Raw genomic sequence first — 21,559 nt, forward strand, 5'->3', positions numbered from 1 at the left:
ATCAGATCAACATCTGAATCGTTACACATTCATAGTCCTAATAGGCTCTGAAGATATATTTTCATAACAGCCAATCCTTCCAGTAACCACCAAGTTGAAAAACAAATAGATTTTAAATTGTACTTAAACAGAACCTTTTTATTTCTTTACTGAGTTTGATTTGAATGTATACCCTTTGTTTTTAATTAGGACAGTTATAACTACTGAAAAAAAACCAACTGTGTAAGAAGAGGAAAAAAAGTTGAGACAAAGATGGATTGAAACTAACAGGGAGGAATCCTCTGATGCTAAATAAGGAAAGGGATCTGAAAGCACAGGCACGACACAGAAGATGAGGTAAGAAACCGTCTCCTTTCATATTGGTTTCGTGTATTTAACACTTTCTTTCAGGATAAATTCTCAGGATGACAAGCTTTTAACTGAGGAGTTGAGTACTTGAGTATTTTTGCATTTTATTGCTTAGCAACATTTTAATTCTAATCTCCACTTAAGTGTTTGCCTAATGCCATTCTTATCTTGAACAGTCAGGTTCCCTGAACACAGATAATGTTTTTCAGCCTTTGACCTTTCAGAATAGTTTTCCTGCTTGCTTTGGCTTCTTGGGAACCTAACACTGATGCAAAAGCTGAGATCTCATAAAAAGACCTATGAGCAAAGTACTAGAACCCTTGAAAAAGGAGTACCATCTCACTCTCAGCTGACACAGCTGGGGAGGCTGAGGAAGGCAGAAGACGCAGACAAGAGGCAGATCTCGACAACATGGAGCTTGAGGATGATATAACCAAAGATCACAGAAGATATTCGGAGGAGATGTCTTTAAAACCAGAAGCGTACGTGAAGAAAAAAACTGTCTTTAAATACAAAGTCATCTGTGCTGTAAGTAGTGCTGCTCTTCAGGGCTGCTAGTTTAACAATTCTCAAATCTGCATAATCTTTTGAAGTTTCATTGTATCATATAATCATTCGGGGTAGCTTAGTAATTGGTAGTTAAAATTTGACTGCATGAGTGTGTCACTGAAACTGCAGTAGCTTCACTGGCACATTTCTAAAGTTCCTCTGCTACTTGTGAAGCAATTTTTTTTTTACTGGCAGTTTTTGTTGTACTTCATTAACCTGACGGTTCTTTTGCATAATGAGGACATTGCTTCAATACTTCATTTTAGATATTGTTGTAAAACAGATGTGTTTGTGGCCAAAGCAACCACACTTCCTTTTTACTTATTTTGTAGCTTTACATTTGTCATTAACAAAACAAAACCTATAGAAAAGTGGTTGGCAAAAGACACTTAGGAAGCAAGGCATCAGAAAAGCCTAATAAAATGTTTTGTACAGTATTGTCTGTGCCACATCTCAAATATTGTGTCAACTCTTTTCCTTTTCCCCGAGGCTTTAAGAGCTATGCAGCTGCCTTGTAAAAATAAATGTAAGCTTTTTGTTAAGTTTTATAAATCTTTTTTTGTGTCTTCTCTTTGTGGCCACAATAGAAACAAACGTTAAATATGTGTATATGCTTGCATAAGCTCTTGCATTTCTAAATTGAAATTTAGAGAAAACTACAGATACTGGTTTTAGAAAGGCTTGCAGCATAGTTTTGAAAACAGCCCTCTGAAGAAGAGAGTCAAGCTTCTTTACTTTTCAGCTCTGTCATCAGAACAATTTCACATAGTACAATTTCCTATTTAATGCTGCATTGTGCAAGGATTGCATAAAATATGAGGGAAATACTGGAACTTGTGAAAAGAAGATGAAATAGCAGACATGTTTTTCCTAAAGTCACCAGTTAAAAATGAGTCGTGAGAAACAATGTGGGAAAATTACATAGCTATAAAGAAAAGTAAATTATACCTTCAAGAGGTACTTGGAATAGTAAAGTGAGAAGTTTAAGTATCCTAAAATGTATTCATTCTTTCAGATACACTAGTTTTCAAATGCCCACCTCTACAAAACACAAAATCTACATATATGAGGTGTAAACTGTTAATATTTCACACTATTTATGTTTTTGATAAATCCAATGCATGAAATTCTTTCTTGGCAACTTTTTCCTGAAAGTTTAGGCAGACAATTGTATACTCACAATCAGGAGTCACACTTCCTTTAAGTCCTCCAGCAGAGCATATGAGCTAGGAACAGCTTTTCTGTGAACAAGTAGTTGTAATCCTGAATTCAGTCATAGAAGTTAGCTGTGGAAAGCCTGAGGATCTGAATAGGTGTAACCAATGTTAATCCACCTTAAGAATGAATGTCCCAAAATCAAAGGTGTTTGTGTAAATGTTGTAATAAATACAGCATCTTATCTGTATACCTGATAGGAGTTTTTGGGTTTTACTTCAGCTGTCTCATTATTTGAAGAAGAGGGAATGTTTATTGCTGTAATAGCTGTACTTTAATTTGTGCTTCAATTTAGTATCATCTATTTACTTCAATTACAAATGTGAGTTTTAATCAAAATGAAGGGTAAAACATAGTGTCTTTAAGGTGAAAAGTACATGCCCTGGTGATTAGGCTTATCTGTGCTCAGTGAAATATGACCTGTCAGGTTAACTTGGCAGTGTTATCCTCCCTGCCCAGAAAGCCTGGCTGTTGGTCTAGCCCTAAAGAACACCCTAACACCCTTATTCTCAGACCCTGCTGACTGGATGTGGGATTAAACTGCTGCCTTCACACCCAAGGTGTCTGTTCGAGGCAATTCAGCATTTCTGCCAGTTTGAGCAATCTTTCCACACATCCTTACTTCACCTGTCTCTCTCATACAGTTCTCTCATCAATTCAATTTCCACTGCTTTTGAGGTACATCTGTGCAAAAACCTGTGAGTAAGCAGCAGAAAGAAAGTAAAGGTGAGAAGGAGAAAGTGAGAAGGAAGTAACTATGATGTTGCTAGTGTTTGGCGTTGCCTGAGGAATAAATCTGTTGTACACCCACTCCTGAGAGCTGAGCAGCCCTCCCTGATGCCACACTTCTGCCCAGCACCAGCAAGGCAGGACAGGCAGCAGCAAAGAGCAGGAGACACTTGCAGTTGTTCTCAGTTCTTAAAAATCCTCAGATAAGAGGTTCCATTATAATAATGCTGAGTTTGAGAGTAACCCTCTCTCATTTCTACTTTATTTTAACTTTAGTGTTTCTAGGAATCAGTCAGCTGATTCCTAGAAGTGGCAGAAGACAAAAGAAAGCTCAGATGCAGAAATGGGACAGTGATTTTTCTGTGATATGCATTTTCTTTCCCATGATTATCTAAGTGAAGAGGAAATTGCATACATCACAAAAGGGTTGTCACTCTTTGAAGCACCTTTCAGCCAGTGTGAATTGCCATTTGTCTTTGGTGTCTGTTGAGCTGATAGAGGCTTCCACAGCTCTCTCAAGTCTCCAAAAGTTATGCTGCTTTCTGTTACAGAGTTTCCTTGCGCTGTTAGTCTCATTCAAATTTCCTCTAACCTTACTAACACAGTGATTTATTATAAGTAACTGGCACCTGAGTGAAAATTTTACACTTGCAGCCTCATTCCAGCTAAATCTCTCAAGAAATTATTGTGATCATATCAGGTAAATACAGAAGATAGATTAAAGTAATTACCTTTATTTGTACAGATAAAGCATGTGCAAAACCGACAAGTACACTGATTACTTCTTACTGTCTTTTCTCCAGCAAAGATTTCCCCAATTACAACTTTACAGCTGGCCATAGGTTAAAAGTGCAACATTAGGACCTTGGCTTCTAAGGTTATAATTATTGTGCCTCTCCTATCTTCAGGCTCAATTTTTTGATTAAGGACTTCAGATAAATGATTAGTTCTTGAGAAATAATGTATTCGTAGAAATATTAAGAATAGACTTAATTTCTAATAAGCATAACAGTTTATCACAGTTGTGAACTTTGGTTTCCCCGTGTCTGTGTGACAGGTTCTGCTGTGTGCTTTGGTGGCTGTATCCCTGGGACTAGGTTTAGGACTAGGACTCAACCGTGGCAAACAGGAACAAGGTATGTTTATGATGCTTTCAGCATAATTGCCAGTGATCTGGATCTGGTAAAGGCTTTCAGCAAAAGCTCTTTTACAGTGTAATGTAAATGATCCGTGAAAAGTCACCACCTGTGAAAATAAAGTTCTTGCATTTTTCAAGTTCGATTGTGTAAAATCTGAATGCTTGCAATCTATACTTGAAAAACTTATCCTAAACCACCAAGTGCCTTTATGAATCTTTCCAGAAGTGTGACACCCAGTTCACAGTACATTTGGAAGTTTTATTACATTAACACTTCCAGAAAATTTGAGATATATCTTATTACATACAATTATTGCAATTACTTAAGCAATATTTTCTGAAAGAAATATCATTGGATCATCTTCAGGGCTCATGCTTTGAGTATATTTGGCATAGTTCAGGTAGCTGATGCTAAAATTGATTATGAATATTCTTTGAAAACTTGAGTTTCTGTAAAGCTACAGTAAAAAGGGGGTAGTGGCTCGATTGAGTGGAATGGTATTTTTTAGCTAGAAAAACGAGGTAATGTTTGGATGTCAGGGGGTCAGTCTAGGTGAGAACAAACACAACACATTGTGAATTAAATGAAACACTTCCTTTGGAATCAAAACAATAGCAATCCCACACTGGAGGAGTTCAAGGAAGCACAGTCTCTCACTAATCAACACATATTGTACTGGTTTACCTAGTAGCACATCAAATCTTAGACCCTTCTGAAGACTTTCAATAGCAAATAAGATGAAATGGAACTGTAATTGGTTTTTGATAATTTGAAAATCATTTTAGCTCCGCATAGGCTCTACAAAATGGATACTAAAACCCAAATTGGTAGGCAGTACATGCTGCAAAAGCATGAACCTTGAGGTAATTATAATAGAATTGCCCCATCAAACCTGATAGTTATACCTATTCCTGTTTAACTGTGTGACTGGAGAGGAAAGCTGGAAATCAGATCAGCAGGGTTTGAACAGTATTTCTGGAGCAGAAAGAATGTGGATACAAGGCTTGTCCATGTGGAGGCTGGTGTGGAACTGTGAGTGGTCTTTGGAGATTTTGGGTTTTCTTTAGGTGTCTTCAGGAGTTTCAGAGCTGTCCCCCTGCTCAAAGGTGTCAGAGGTGATGAAGAATACGTGTCTCAACTTCGGGCCCCTCATTTGGACCCTTTTCTCTGTTTTAATTAAAATTATTCTGTTTTAATTAAAATCACAGAGATTTAAGGGACATTGTACTGATAAAGCAGCAGAGACATTGCCAGAGTCCTGAGTACATTAAGCTTTATGGATTGTATCCAGATGGCTTCTGAATGTCTCCAGGAAAGGAGATTCCCCTGGGCTGTCCCCACCCTGCCCAGGGGCCATCGCCCCTGTCCCAGCACTGACCCAGCAGGGATGGCCTCCAGCTCCCCAAGCCTTGCCTGCCTGGCCATGAATCCTGCTGAGCCAGGCCAACATCCCAGCCTTGACCTGTCACTGTTGTCAGGGAAGTGCCCAGTGCCTGGTATGTGACTGCCCTCCTCCTGCTTCAGGCTGGAGTGATGGCATGGGTCCCTGCCCAGCTGCCCCTGGGGAGCCCTCATGGCTCTGGTACCCAGCCCTGAAGGAGCTTCCATCCCATGCAGAACATCCAAGTGGAATCACTCCTTTTATTTCAGACTGAGAAATGAGCTGAGGAGATGCCAGTCTCCTCTTCCTCATGCTGGCAGTGTGGGATACCCTGGCACTGCCTCCTGTGCCAGTGGTTGTGCAGAGACCTGTTGCAGAAAGAGCCCTGGCCCAGGCTGTGGGCCAGCATGGTCCCAAAAGCTGTCAGACCTTCAGCTCCCAGAGGGATTCCTACAGCCTTGCTTCCACCGTATTGGCCTGTGTGCTATTGACCATTGGAAAATGGCTCAGGAATCAGATTTGGGAAATTATTCAGCACATCTCTCCCTGCAGCCCATATCCATGATTTGTTTAACTGACCTACCTGGGACAGGGTTATGTGAGCACTCAGCCTCTCTCCTCCCTACAGCCAGCTGCAGACACAGGTGCAATGAGCCACACGGGAAAGGTGTGCCCGGCTGCCAGTGTGACAGCAGCTGCAGGGAGCGTCAGGACTGCTGCTGGGACTATGAGGACACCTGTGTGGAGCCAAGTAAGTTCCCCTCCAGCCAGTGCTCACTGGTGTCCATTTTATTTTGAATTTGTTTCTTCGTGCGACTATAATAGAAAATGGGTAATTCTCATGTTTATGCTGATACACAGAAGTCATGTCACATTTCCTAGGGAGGGAAATGTGACAAAAATCACAAAATCACAGAATAATTAAGGTTGGAATGGGACCACTGGAGGCCATCTAGTCCAACCTCTCTCCTCAATCAAGATCCTAGAGCACACTGCTGAGGTTTGTGTCCAGATGGCTTTTGATTGTCTCTAGGAAAGAAGATTCCACAACCGCTCTGGGCAACCTTTCCAGTGCTTCATCACCCCACAGTAAAGTTATTCTTCCTGTTCAGGTGGATGTGGCAGAGTCAAGCTGCCTCTGTAATCAGGTGGCTAGAGAACTGTTACTTGGTGACCTAGCAGGACACAAAATCTTCCTGCATCTTTCTCAAATCATACCCCTGTATTTTTTTCCCTTATGGATAACCAAAGCATTTGCCATGCATATTTCATGGCACATATAAAGCTGAAGATGAGCATGTGCAGAAATAATGGGTTATCTTTAATCAGGGCCCTTGAAGCAACCCTGTTGTGCCAGTACCTCTTGCACATTTGGAAATAAGGGGGTGTTTCCCAGTCAGTTGTGCTCTCCAGCCTCATGCAGAATTCAGTGGGTGCCTGGTGCTGGAGGAATCCACTTGTCTTCCAGGGAGAATAGGCTGTTTCTGCATCGAGGCCAGGCTCCTCTCTGGTTCCTGTCTCTGCTTTCCCAGCAGCTGCTCAGATATTTCTTCATCCTTATTGCTTTCTCTGCCCACTTCAGCCCTTACTTCTCTTTTCTTTTGCTCTCTGCTGGAACTCATGTCCAAGAGCATTAAAAAGATCACTTTGCTTCTCTTTCTGCTCTGTAAAAGAAATATGGAATGTGGTGGGTTTTTTTTTTCCTAGATCTTTTTGGAACGATGGAAGGCATTGAGGGAGATGATTATGGGAGCACCTTTGTAAAATAAAATATTTTATGACTCTGTGTTACCATTCAATGGCCAAAGAAGTAGGCTTTCTTTGTTAAATGGAATCTTCAGTTTTCTTTCCAGAGCAAACTCTTAAGCAACTCAAACAATACATATAAATAACTTTTTTTTTTCTTTACCTCTTTGGGGGATTTCCATGCAAAGAAGTTCACATGAGGTTTTGTGAACTGAATCATAATCTTTTTCTTTGAATTTTCAGCCCGATCTTGGAAGTGCACTAATTTCCGTTGTGGTGAGACAAGAATACCTGGAAGTTACTGTTCTTGTTCTGATGACTGCTTGCAGAAAAAAGACTGCTGTGTAAATTACTACAGCATTTGCAAAGGTAAATCAAAAGTCAGAAAGTTTTATATATAAATTACTCTATTAAATAGATGGGCAAACATTGAAAATATAAAGGTAAATGAATTTGTTTCTCAAAACCAGATTCTGGCTGACATTTTGAAAAATTTATGTTTTGATGTGAAGCTTTTAGTATTTTTGACTGTGAAAAAGACTGTTTCTGCAAGACACTGTAAATTGTGTCATTCATGAGAAAGACAGAATGATTTGAATATTGCAGAAGGATATCACATGTGGGGGCTTTGGTTTGTTCCCTTTTCTTTTTTTTCCCCCTTTTTTCCCTCCAAAAATAAATGGAGACAATATGAAGTATATATTGTAGAAGTCATCCCTTATTTAAAATTTCCCATCCTTTTTGTTAAAAATCTGGTTTTGATTTCTTATGTTTTACTTATTTTGGAATATCCCTGTTCATGGCTAATTGCTGCATACAGGCTCCAGTCTAACACATAAAGAATAGCACAGATATAATTCAGTTACAGGAATGACACTTGAGGAGTATGCTGGAGACATGGTATCTGTTATCAGAATTCCTTTCTGTTGTGGAAGGGGATAAACTTAAGGCAACTCATGCAAAGTTAAATTTGTTACCTAAATGCAGATTAAAGCTAAAAGGGGTTAAAACACAACATACAGAAAGAAGTGCTAAAGGGAGACCTGAGCTTGTGTCTAAGTGTCAGTGGTACCCAGAAAAGAAAAAAGGAACAAGTAGCCTAGTGTGGACAGGATACTGTTTGAATATTTTTCATTTAAAACCCAATAAAAGGCTAAGCTTTCATAGTGTTTTTTTCTTCATTTTATTTGTTTGTTTTTCTGTGTAGTGTATATGCTTTGTTTTTAACGTACAGGTGTGAGCACTAGTCCTTTCAGGGTTTGAGACCTTATAGGCTGCACCAAATTGTTTGTAAAGTAAAGGTGTCTTTAGTCCTACATTTCTGTTGAAGCAGAAAATGTTACAGGAAGAGTTTGAAAAGATCATCCAGGTAGCTGTTTGCTTTGGTGGTGGTGGCAGGGGTTCAGTGTTAACTCACTGGTTTTTATTTCCTTTTAGGTGAAACATCTTGGGTAGAAGAACCATGCATGTCAATTGAAACTTCTCAGTGTCCAGCTGGGTAGGATACAGGAATTTGTCTTCTTAGCAAATAAAATCTTTGTGATGATCAGAAATACTCCAGTGTTCTGAAACAGGTTTTCAAATTTATGGAGAGTAAAGTCTCTGCTCTGAGGAATATTCTGTAGAAATGGTTGGTGGCTAGGAATGTTTGCTCTTTTTAAAACCTTTGTCATCTTGTTGCACATTCATTGATCATTTACAGTTTAGAGCAGAGTACAGGAGTTCAAATTCAGATTGAAATTCAGTTTGCAAAGACCTGGAAAAATTGTTAGAGTTATCTCAAGGTTCATTTATCACAAATTGTTCATAGTCCATTTTATGTTACCATATTGTATCTGTGACAATTCAGCTGAGTCACCTTATCCAGCCTGTAATAACAGTTAGAATCTGTGACTGCAAATCTTTAGGCAACAGGGTTTTTTGGTGGGGGGGTTTTCTCCAATTATTTGCAGGAAGAAAGGTGTACTTAAAAGATAGCTATATATCTACAAAAGCTGAAAAAATTTTCTATTTGTGCAGTATTTCAGAATCATAGGTAGAGGCTAGGCAGAAACACCATTTAAGAGTTGTCCTTGAAGGAAGATGGCTTAATTTCTGTTTTAGTTATGATATTTGTGGCATTATCCATTATTTTATTTTATTTTACCATCAATTTATTTTAATTATAACAGCAAGACTATTAGCATTTTGACTTCTTTGTGGGTTCCTGCGTGCACCTCCCAACATAGGTATAAAAGTACACTTTTTAGGTTAACAAATAACTTGCTGAGTTAACAGAGTTTCATAGGCTAAAGCTTGGAAAGTAGTGGAGGGGAGCTTCTTAAAGTGCTATAACAGCATTGCAATATAAAGATCCATTTAATTTCAGATTCAAATCAGTAAGCTATGCAGATTGTTTTTATACAATTGGTGCTAGTGTGCTTCTGTATTTTGGAAAGACTGTTAATATGAAACAAATTGGGATAATGATTACTGACTGATGTCAATATGTAACTTTTTTTAATATTATGACATTCCTCCAGTGTTTCTTACCAGGATTGTAAGGATTGTATTTGCTCTCAATATTGAACTATTTCTGTATCTCACACTGTGTGATAGATTCTGGGACACACATGAATATTCTAGATCCTGCTTATAAAAGCTGAATTTATATTGTTAGAAATCTTAATAAGTCACCAACTCTCCAAACTTCTTTATGATGATAAACTTATATTTTCTTGTAGATTTCCTCAACCACCACTTATCCTTTTTTCAATGGATGGATTTAGAGCAGAGTATTTGGAAACTTGGAGTTCTTTGCTGCCAAATATTGAAAAACTCAGTAAGTTACCAAGGATGCTTTGACTGTTTTCTTTGAAAGTCTGCATGCAACCTCTCTGATTCCTTTTTCTACTGTCATGCATATGTGTTGCTCAGCAATAAAATAATCACAAATCAGGTCTCTCTCATCAGTTGTATATTTTCATTATTGTATGTTCTGCATTACTTCTTGTATTTGCACAACAAGCATGACTTTTTTTTTAATGAAGCCTCTAATATTGGTCAGCATCATTTTATTAAATACACAGTTTGAAATATACGTTAGAATGCAGTTTAAAACTGAGTAAAGGTTTCAGATAAGGATTTCCTTCACTCTCAGTACTGCATTAAAAAATAACTAAATAGCTTATAAAAAGTTGAATATTAAAGTATAATACAATGAGTTATTGGGAAAATTTTCTTTTTTTTCCTAGTCAGATATTTTAAGATGTTATTATGTTGATATTATTGCAGTAAGGCTCGAGTAACCATTTTTTCAGTATTTCTGAATATTATGAGGTAGAGTAAGTTGAAGATCTTTAGCTTGTGCTTTAAAGTGCTCTAAGAAGTGAAACCATTAATGCACACTTGGTTAACATTCCTGAATATTTTAGACCTCATATCTCCAGACACTTTGTATCTGGACGTCTCCATATTTAGTAATTCCTTCTCAGCAGCTATAGTCTACATTGACAGTATTTGTATCAGTCCTGAGTATATTACATTATGTTTCTGTTGCACTCATTTGAAAATTTCACATGTATGTTATGAAGTACTACATTTTACAGAATAGTTGACAATCTTGTTTGTGGAAAATGAGAGTATCCAGAAACCTGAACTTGAACTAACATGCAAAAATGACTTCTCGGACTAATTGTATATTCTCTGATTCTCTGACTGGAAGGAACTTGAATCATTGAAGGAGTCATGGCTCCTGAAGGAGCAGGACTCCTCAGAAGTCATGAATACTGAAGTCAGTAGTCAGTTCCTGTCTTTTGAAACAAGGTAAAAAGGGAGTGCCAAACTGACAAAAGGAACGAGTACTGTTCCATGTCTATGTTTCCAAGAAATCCTTTGAAACAAGAACTGATCTAATTCAGCATTGCTCATGTTTGTGGTCAATTTGAGCAATTTTTTAATGCACATTCATGCCTATATTTCTCAGAAATCTACAGGAAAGGGAAATTTCTTTCTCTGCAAAAGAAAAAATATAATATTGCTTTGTAGCATTAAATCTTTCCTCTCTATTAACTCCTTTAACCTAGAACTTTCAGAAAAAGTAGTCAAGTTTATAGAATATGTGCACTATGAATACAGACCCTTTATTGTGCAAGAGAAATCTATAGAAAATGTTGCTGATTTTCTCATGTCTTTCAATTATTAATTTATTCAGCTATTCTTCAAACACTCTTTAAGCCTTTCTTTTTTCTTCTGTATCACATTGGAACAGTTTTGTTGAAAAATTTCATGCTTTCATTGTTTTGGTTGCTTATTTAAAATCAGCCTATGTTCTTTGACTGAAGTGCTCTACATCAACTATAAAGTGTGTTGGAGCATGAATGAAATAATCATCTGGTTTCAGCTTAAAATTGGACTTTGTCCATGTGAGTTAGATGTAAAAACTTCATTAAGGCATCTTCCAATCTTCATGGATTTGTTTTGTGGGGAAATAAGTTGAATCTTACAGTGGATTTAGACATTACAGATGTTTGTGTGCTGAATACCTTTGATTGATGAAAAATACTGCAATGTTTGGAGATACAGGGAGGACACCTGGGGTGGGATTCACTCTAGGGCAGAATACCTGCATTTAGACATGTTCTTGGAGATGTCTGCATGTGAGATGATTATATGCTCATTGAAGTCAGTGCCTTTATGTTTAATATAGTCTGCACAGTGCAGTGCAGGAGCCTAGAGGACTCAGCTCAATAAACAGACAGAGAGTGCCACAGGACAAATATTTTCCCTAATCCGTGGTTTTGGTATATTCAAAGTGCTATGGCCTACAGCAGCTGTGTCAGGAGAACACAGATCTCAAAGGGATTTGCATCAGAACTGTCAACTTTCATGCAGATGTCTTGGACATCAGAGGGTTTCTCAAATGGCACCTGGCTCCAGTGCTTAAGCAGCTGAGTCCTTCCTTGCTTGTCACCAATCAGCTCTGCAGAGCATCTTGTTTGTTCTGACCTCAGGCTTCAGTCTCATTGCATAAACTTGTATAGCTAGGCCATTTTGGATCTCAGAAATATCTGAGAAATGTATTTGGATTGGCAGACAGCATGGAGGAGGAGGATCTGAAGGCCAGACAGGCACATTAAAGAATTCTCAAAGGACCTTAGGTCTTTAGGCTTTAGGCAGCTGAATTGGGCATCCAGGTCCACTGACTGCAATGGGGCAGCAGGCTTAGCTCAAAAAGAGACACCAGGATTGTATGAGTCTTGTTTTGGAGTGACATTTCTCCATCTAAAACTGCAGCAACTGATTGTGGTGATTTCCTGTGTTCTTTTAAGACAATTAAAAAAAAGAAAAAAAGAAAATATATATTAATACCCTGATCTGTTGCAGAAACATGTGGCACACATTCAAAATACATGAGAGCTGTTTACCCCACAAAAACCTTTCCAAACCACTACACTATTGTCACAGTAAGTGAGAATTTTTGTTTTTCCTTTTAATCATCTGGATAGCACAGAAAGAGTTTTGTGGTGCCTGTCTTTTTGTGGGACATGGGAATTCATGCTATAGATATGACAGAGATGCTGAGATGGTACTTACAGGCATGATCTCTATGGCTGTACATGTTGTGCTATCTGTCCCTGGCCTGTGAGCTGGTTATTCCTGATCCTTGTCAGTTTAATGGGATATGGGTGAGCATGGATGAGAACACAGCCTTTTGATGATAGTGTTTGTTAGAGTGGGTTTGGCAGCTGACATCCAGCCACATGATACACAGGGTACTTAATCTATAGCACATCAGGTTTTAATTGGGCTGGGAAGGAAATACGAAAAATGGAATTTGATGGCCATGCTGAATTCATTGGCAGGCAGATAATCTATGTGAATTAAGAAAGTGTTCTGTTTCTAAGATAAAGCAGTTCTTTTAAAATTGCAATTGAAACATAGTTTAGGTTCCATTTGATTTCAGGACTAAGCATTTTGTTTATTCTCATTTTACAGGGATTGTATCCAGAATCTCATGGTATCATTGATAACAACATGTATGATGTAGGCTTGAATGCACATTTCTCACTTTCAGGGGAGGAGAAATTCAAACCTGCGTGGTGGAAAGGGCAACCAGTAGGTTTGTTTGTCATACGGTATTTACGTCCAGAGTGGTTTGTGTCATATTATGAAACAAAACAAAAAGAGAATAAAATTAAAAGCTGTGCAATATATTTGCAGAAAGTCCTAGATAACCTGTAGGCTTCATATTATAGGCTGCCTACAAAATAGCTTGCTTGTTATGAAAGTAAAGGGACTCTTAAAATGTTTATTCTGAGACTTAAAATTTTCACTTAATGTTGCAGTTAGTAAAAAAAGACTGAAATATTTAATCTACTACTGGAATGGATTTCTTCCTCAGGGATATACAGTAAATTTTCAGTATTGTTTGATTTTGGGGTATTTTTTTGCTTGTCTTTTGATGACTTGCTACAAAATGAAATTGGTTTCCAAATTATGTCTATTTACTCATATCTATTTGGAAATGTCCAGGCATTTAAAAGCAAGGAGGGGAGTAGCAAAGAGCTTAATTTTTGAAAAAATTGCAATTATATGTAATATATGGCACATTTTATAACAACCCCAAATTGTACCTGTGGTTATGATTAATATTATTGATTTCCTAGAAATATCAAGTTTTAGTAATGGTACTGAAAAACCCCCAAATATATGCATTATGTAGTATGCTTACTTAATATACATTTATGTCTGTGTGTCTGTGCAGTAATGTTTATAATATTCTCAAATACCCAGATTTTGGTGCTATGTATTTTTTCCTGAAGGATTCCATCAGGTTTGTTACACAACCAGAGCTGCACTTTTTAAGGTTAATAGAAATATGCCCTCCTATAATAAAATCATATAATTAGAATCCATATCTGAAATAGAAATAGATACAAAAACAAAATGAAGCTAACAGAGTATTTCAGTTGGAATGGACTTACAGTTATCATCTAGTCCAGCTGCCTGACCAACTCAGGCACACACATCACATTTTTAAGGCTGTTGTCCAAATGCCTCATAAACACTGACAGGCATAAGACAGCAACAACCTCTTTAGGAAACCTGTTCCAGTGTTTGACACTGTATGTGTAATAAAATGTTTCCTAATATCAAGTCTGAATATCCCTAAGGCAGCTTCTTCCATCTTCATGGTCCTGGGGTTTGCCACAGGAAAAAAGATCACTGCCCATTGCCATTTATGGAAATACAAGTATGGTTTTTTTCTGTGCTGAGACTATCCAAGAAATGACAACATCATGGTTTCCATGGTACTAATGTTTTTTTTCAGAATGTGCATGAATATGGGAATGTAGGAAACAAAACTTCATATAAGATATGGTCATTAGATAACTGTGATATGTGAAAGCAGAAGGAAAAGTGCATGCTTGCCACACATATTTCTACTTTTGTGATCTGAAGTCCTCCAGTGGTGACAAAAAATAATTTGTTTGTATCTTTACCCAAAGGTCTGGCTGACAGCAATGTACCAAAATTTGACAGCAGGCACCTTCTTTTGGCCCGGCTCTGATGTTCCAATTGAGGGAACATACCCCACCTTCTACACCATATACAATGGGTAAGATTTGAGGGCTTGTACTAAATTCCTGCAGATTGATCCAAAAATCCCAACTGCTATTTGACAGTTGAAGGAAATTAAATACAAGATTTTTATTGAGTCTGGCAGATAAGTGCCCTGTCACATTGTCCTGGTTATGCCGTGGAATGAACGAAAATACTTGAAATTTGCAAAACCATTCACAGAGGATTCACAGTGAGAAAGTCAAAGGGTACTGTGTATTCTGCTCTCCTAGACAGTTTAGAAGTCTTAGCAAACTGCAAAATACTAGGAAATCATCCTGGAAATTATTAGTAGCCACTGCTAAGCTGCACCAATGATTGCCTTATTTCCATGCATAAAATCAACAGATATTATACAGCATTTTAAAATACTTGCACTTGTGAATGAGCTTACAGATAACCTATACCCTAAGAAAACAAACCAGGAAGCCATGGCACAAGGCTATGGGAGACAGAAAATTGTTGAAGAGAGACTGCTGGATAAAGAAGCTACTAATTTTTTCTAGTTCATTCAAAGGTTATACATGTGAAGTACCAATTGCATTCATAGTTTTTGTGGCATTCTTTTTGTTGTGGTTTGTTTTTTTTTTTTCTGTTTGTGTTTCTTGCAGCTTTGTTTGTTTTGCTATGGAAGGCATTCATATTAGCAAATTATTTCTAGATTTTTGGTGATTGTGATGATGTGTACTTCCCATGATTCTTCACACTTAGAAAGATAATCTAAAGCAAGGATAGAACCATAAGTCTCTATAGATAACAGACTTTGCAGTGATGTGTAGGCTTGGTACTCAGAAAATATCTGAGTACTGTAAGTGACTAACAGAGAGCTTGTGCATGACTTTGAGGGAAAGCAGAGCTATTCAATGGGTGAATTCTTTCATAGGAAACAAAGCATGATCTCACAAAGACTTTGATGGGATTATTACTTACTTTTCAGATATGAAAGTCCAAGGCTTATACGTGCAGCAAAGAATAAAAATTATTCTACCTTGTATTTCAGGTTTATTTCCTGAACTTAAAGTATCTTTTTCTGCATGTATTTATGAATATATGAGTAGTCCCACCAACATAGGTTTGTGTTTGCAAAATCAGGGTCTGTCTGATTTACCACATAAAATGAGTTACATTCAATTAAAAATGAGAGTAATACATTTAATTGCTATACATTTTTAAAAGGAATAATTCTTACTTCCATATCTGTGACTTTAATATATGACTAGAGTATAGACACTTTCTCTGTATCTAAGAAATAGAATGCTAGTCAGAAAGTCTTGTTAATATCTTTTTTTTTTAAATTTCAGTTCAATTCCATATGAAGAGAGAATTTCAGGAATACTGAAATGGCTTGATAATGACCAACCTAAGAGGTAACACTCTATAATATCTACCTGCTTTGTAAGATTATAGCTTAGAAAGCTTTTAATTCTTAGCAATTGAAATTACTGTGTTTGTGAAACATGGAACCTTCCTCACCATTTAAAATTATCATTTGTTCTGTATCTTATCATAGCTTTGATAAGACTGTAGGTATAAAAGATTAAGAAGTGAACATATATCTGAACAGGATGTACTGTTACATGGCCTGTAGGAAACATTGAACATTCAGTTTCCAGTGTAAGTGTATGGATGAAAGATTTTATATGAAGGCTATTGCACAAGAAAGATTAAATACATGAAAGTAATTGCTGTAAGTAACCCAGGATGAAAAGTATATGTCAGTGCTGATCATGGTGTTAACTTTGTGATGTATAAAAAAATGAACTATTTTATATGACAATTTGCTAATAAAATCCTAATATAGTTGCAGTTAGGAGATGCTCTCTAGAGTCTCACTGCTTAGTCAGGAAGAGCCCATTCAGGTGGTAGTTCCATTTACATCTCAAAAAGGATTGTTTACTCTGGTGTCTGAGATCTTGAATTTTTCCAGAGTGATTTCTGGTTGCCTGAGACTCTGGATATTGTTCCTGAAATTGTAGCTTCAAAGAACCCAGGTTGATGAATTACAAAAATCAGAGGAAGTTGAATGATTATATTTGCTGTATGGACCATTATCAAGGTTTACAGAGGTTATTTATAATTCCTTTTAAAATGTCGTTTAATATTTTTTTTAATCAAAGTTTTCTCTTTAGATGCAGCCTCTAAATTCTCATAATGTTCCATTCTTAATTATTTCTAACTCAAGGCCTGATATATACACTTTATATATTGAAGAACCAGATTCTTCTGGACATTCATTTGGACCAGTTAGTGCTGGTGTAAGTAGTTTCTATATTTTTTTATATATAATTACTTAATTGCATGAAAAATAGTGTTGTACTTTGGACTAGTTTATAGATATGAAAAGGATAGATGAAAAATTGTTATTTTTGACTGTTTTATTACTTTTTGTTAAGAACTTTTGCCTGTGGTTGAAATAATTGTTATGGTTCCCACATTAAGTTTGAATCAAAAGAACCATAATCAAACAGATAATTTCAAGTAATACTATTAGAAAAATTATTAATATTTATATTTAGACAGAACTTTAGTTATACTACTATGTGATATTTAGAAGCATGTGGCCTGGCAAATCCTCAGAGCTGTCTTTTATTTATTCCTACACTGTACTTCAATGTTTGCTGATTTGTAACCCTAAAGTATTACATTATTCCTTGCACAAAGGCAAAAAGTTCAGTCTCTAAGGATCTTTGATGCAACTGGTTTATCTCACAGGTAATCAAAGCCTTACAGGCAGCAGATCAAGCACTGGGGATGCTAATGGATGGACTTAAACAAAGAAACCTGCACAAGTGTGTAAACCTCATTGTTTTAGCTGATCATGGTAATGTATATACCTCTATTTCCAATTTAATTTTGCTGATCACTTTTTTCTTCCTCTGTGAAATGTGTGGGCTTAGTAGGGTTAATCCATTCTTAAATCACTTTATTTTCCTTGTCATATGAACTGTTTCTATGTTGCCCTTTAGGGATGGAGAAGACCTACTGTGAGCAGTTAGAATATATGACTAATTACTTCAGAGAGGTGGATTTCTACATCTATGCTGGGCCTGCAGCTCGCATCCGAGCACGGAATGTTCCAGAGGAATATTATACCTGTAAGTGTGGACCAATCCTGGGACTGAGCAATCAATATTGCAGGAAACAAACAAACAAACAAACAAACAAACAAACAAATAAATGAATGGATAATCAGTAGTGATCAGCAGTGTGAGCAGCTTTCTGTTTACCTTACCTTGGCTTTCCCATCCATGGAAGTTGTTTGAGGTATTTTTTTTCAAGAGTGACCACTTTAGATGAAATTGAAGGTTAGAAGGGATTGTGCAGACTCTAAATTGTATTTTATTGGTGTGGAAAGATGAAATAAAGGTAGCATTTTTTTTTTTTTTAACAGAAATTCAGATCTTTCATAAGTGCATTTTCTCTTTTCAGATTTCTCGTGCAAGGTTGGCAGAATCAGTCTTTTTGAAACAATGAATATTTCTGTGTGTATGGACTTACAGTATCTGAATCTTAGCACAGTGGGATCCAAGCCTTGGTTAAGCCCTTTAACTAATATCTCAAAAAACAGAAAATTGAAATCATGTGAGCTGACTCTGACTTGAAATAGATATCATGCTATCAGACTGGAAAAAAAAAAAAATTCAGAATTTTCTGTCCCAGGGAAAAGAATGGAGAAAAAATCATGGGAATGATTTCAAGAATTTATAAAGTATTGTAAAATATAGAGTTGTTGCAGGTTGCAAATAAGAGCTGGGATCCCATTGTACTTTTATCCATATTTTATAATTGTACCTATATTTGAAGGCACAGTATTTATATGACATAAAGCAGACTTTCATTGGTTTAAGTCTGACAAAAGCAGAGTAATGAGCTAAGGAAAGAGTACTCATGGTCTTTCTGTGTCTCAATTTCAATAAAATTGTTGACTCATTTCCTCTAATAGTCTTAGGTTTTCCATAGGAATTTTTCTTCCATGAAGTGCTCATATTTGCTTTTTAGCAAAATTTAGAAAGTTAGTGTCAAACGGTTAAATCAGTCTTTCAGAATGTGCAAGGTGAAAACACCAAGATAGACTGAAGTTTCCTCTGTGACTGTTGCTGGAAGCAAAATACAAGACAAGTGCTCCAGGTTCTGTTCAACAAGAAAAAGGTTATACTTCAAACAGGGGATAAAGAAGAGGAAAAAACCTCAGGACTGATCTATCAGCTTTAGGTGTAGGCAGTCATTAACAGTTTTCTATAGTCTATCCTGATGTACCCAAAGTTCTAGTGTTCTAGTTACTTCCACAGACACACTTACAGGCAGTTACCATTGGAAACATAACATTCCTACCTGTAGAAGGCTACAGTTGCCACAATCCTAACAAGCTAATAAAGAAAATCAACTTTATAGACAAAAAGCATGTTTAAGTTTTTCTCATGAGGCTTTGCCCTTCAGCCATTCGAATGTACATTAATTCATCTTTTTTTTTAACAGTTGACTCAGAAGGAATCGTTAAAAACCTCACAGTGAGTAAATATTCTCATAACTTTTACTCATAGCTATTCTTAATAAGAATCTGAAGAAAAAACACAGCTTGTAAAAAAAATGAGACTATGGTGTCAGTTTAAATAGTGTACTGACTTAAGTATACCATGAAAGTTTAGAAAGTTGTTCAAAGATGATGCACAATGATTTGCCATAGAGGATCTCGGTTCAGAGAAAATTTTTTTGTACTTCACCTTGAAAGAGATGTGGCTGACTTCAGGGATAGAAAGTAGGGTATATCTTCTTGATAGAATACAACACAGAGATGCTTTAGACAATAGGCATCTGTTAGCACTGGAACACAAGTTCTGCACTCAGACTTGGCTAAAGTAACTTTTGCATACAACAGATAATGACATTGTAGAGCACATTGCCACAAGGTGTTGTAGAGGCTGGAAACATAAGTGGGAGGAGTGGATTTTAGAGACATTAATGCAGCACAGCTCTGCAAAGCCTTTCCTGATCCACAAGGAACATCTGACTTAGGAAGTCCCTGAAGCCTAGAAGAAACTAAGCAGGTACAAGAAAGAAACTTCATTCAATACTTGGCTTGTTTGTACACACTTTCTCTAAGTGACTGATTCTGGAAATTTTGGAGATCTGATTTGAAACAGAGTACTAGGCAAGGTGGGTCTTTGGCATCAGGCAGTGTGACTCTCTTAGGATCTTTTGACACATCACTGACATAGCTGCAGTGCTTTTATGTGTGCTGCACCACGACAGGGCCCAGTACTGCTAGTGCTTGGTACCAAGCCATGCTGAATGGATGCAGCACCTGAGGGCAGGTCCAAGCTTGCCTGTGTCTCCCATGTGGGTACACTTTGACAGTTCTGAAGGATACAAACAAAGTGCAGAACAGAGTTCAAAGCAAAGGAAGACAAAACCTATTTCTTTTACTGAAAGGTGATGTGGTAGTATGATAGTGCATGGTGCTTTCCTTATACTTTTTTAGGCAGATAATTCTTGCCTGTTTTTTTTTTTTTTTTTGCTTGCTTGTTTGTTTTTGGTGGTGTTCAAGATATACATTAATACATGTGTGATGAATGTGCTGGACAAATTAAAAAACTTGTAGGACTGTTGTCTTTCTGTATTTCTTTCCTTTTACAGTTTACAGTGGGTTAAACATTTAAACTGCTTGCTCTCAGTGTGCTGTTATAACTTCCCCTTCTTTTCTTCATTGCCAGTTTGTTTTCCATTCTATGGCTTGTCTTGGGCTAAGCAGTAGGCAGGTGTGATACATTTAGAAAAAATGCTTGTCCAGATCCTGGGCTCCCAAATGGATCTGTTTCCAATAAACCACCACTAGAGGTCTTCCTGTAGCCTGCAAAACGTGCAGGAGCAGGATCAATGGCTGGAAATTGCTGAAGGAGCTTTCTCAGTGCTACATCCTCTACTTCACTGTATGATGTGGAGTCTGTCACACCAAAGAGCATTGGTATGAGGGGAATATCACAATTTGCATGTTCTCAAACTCAGCTGAAACTGCTACTGCTAATAGTTAAAGAGATGTGGCATCTTGTGCATTATGGGAATAGCCTGGTATGAGGATGTATCCTCTTTCCTTTTCATAAATGGTTGGTGTATTTTATCCCTGTCAAGTTATTAGAATGAGAGGTGTTTGCAGAGAAGGGAGTTGTGTGTTGTATATTAATTGCTAGTGAATAGACATAAGTCATATGCTGATTTCCTCTATTTTTCCTTTTAATTAGACCTCTTCCTCTGGGCTAGCAAACAGACTGAATCCTTATTTTTCAAGTTCCTGGATTCCTCTGTTCTTTGATGACTACTGAGGCACAGTTACTCTCATGCCACATGTTAAAGTCTGTATCCTGTGCAGAGCACATGATTCTAGTAATTAGAAGTGAAGATGTCAGACCAGACTCCAAGCATGGTATAGTTTGCACAGCCTGTGTGGTAAAACAGGTCCACTTCTGTGGCCTACCCAGCTTCCTGAGAGCTCTTCCCTTAGCATTTTAGATATTCTGGGTTATCCCAGTGCTGGATTCCTGATCAGGAGCAACACTTCTGCAACTTTGCCATGATGCTTGCAGCCAGCTGGAATGGCTTCTAATGGCCATGTATAGTTAAGTGTTTGCAGTATGTCACATGGTTATCATTAGGCTCACAATTCCAAGCTCTTGTGTGGCATGCCTGCTAATGCAGCAGTTATATGAGCACATATGCAGTTATATGAACATATTAAATGTGGGTGTAAAAGCTAAGAGCTTTAGCTAACAGCTGAGCAATGGACATTTACAAGTTCAGGCTTGCAGCTAAAACCCTAGACTCTGCTACTTGTGTATGCTTGCTTGCTTTGTTATTT

The 21,559-nt window shown here is 37.3% G+C and overlaps 1 protein-coding gene across 1 annotated transcript in view; it reads left to right on the plus strand.

Moving 5' to 3' along the window:
- The first annotated feature begins 561 nt into the window (after positions 1 to 561).
- The window catches only part of ENPP3 (ectonucleotide pyrophosphatase/phosphodiesterase 3), a 34,836-nt gene continuing 13,838 nt past the window's right edge, over positions 562 to 21,559 (plus strand). The window contains exons 1-14 of the mRNA XM_056488403.1: positions 562 to 876; positions 3,899 to 3,977; positions 5,990 to 6,112; positions 7,351 to 7,476; positions 8,545 to 8,605; positions 9,831 to 9,928; positions 12,472 to 12,551; positions 13,084 to 13,203; positions 14,598 to 14,707; positions 16,011 to 16,076; positions 16,892 to 16,964; positions 17,422 to 17,530; positions 17,676 to 17,804; positions 19,186 to 19,217. Of these exons, the coding sequence (XP_056344378.1) occupies positions 760 to 876; positions 3,899 to 3,977; positions 5,990 to 6,112; positions 7,351 to 7,476; positions 8,545 to 8,605; positions 9,831 to 9,928; positions 12,472 to 12,551; positions 13,084 to 13,203; positions 14,598 to 14,707; positions 16,011 to 16,076; positions 16,892 to 16,964; positions 17,422 to 17,530; positions 17,676 to 17,804; positions 19,186 to 19,217 (1,323 nt within the window). The 5' untranslated portion in view covers positions 562 to 759. The remainder of the gene's footprint in view (positions 877 to 3,898; positions 3,978 to 5,989; positions 6,113 to 7,350; positions 7,477 to 8,544; positions 8,606 to 9,830; positions 9,929 to 12,471; positions 12,552 to 13,083; positions 13,204 to 14,597; positions 14,708 to 16,010; positions 16,077 to 16,891; positions 16,965 to 17,421; positions 17,531 to 17,675; positions 17,805 to 19,185; positions 19,218 to 21,559) is intronic.

This window comes from Oenanthe melanoleuca, chromosome 3 (assembly GCF_029582105.1).
Source record: "Oenanthe melanoleuca isolate GR-GAL-2019-014 chromosome 3, OMel1.0, whole genome shotgun sequence".
In the NCBI taxonomy this organism is placed as follows: Eukaryota; Metazoa; Chordata; class Aves; order Passeriformes; family Muscicapidae; genus Oenanthe; species Oenanthe melanoleuca.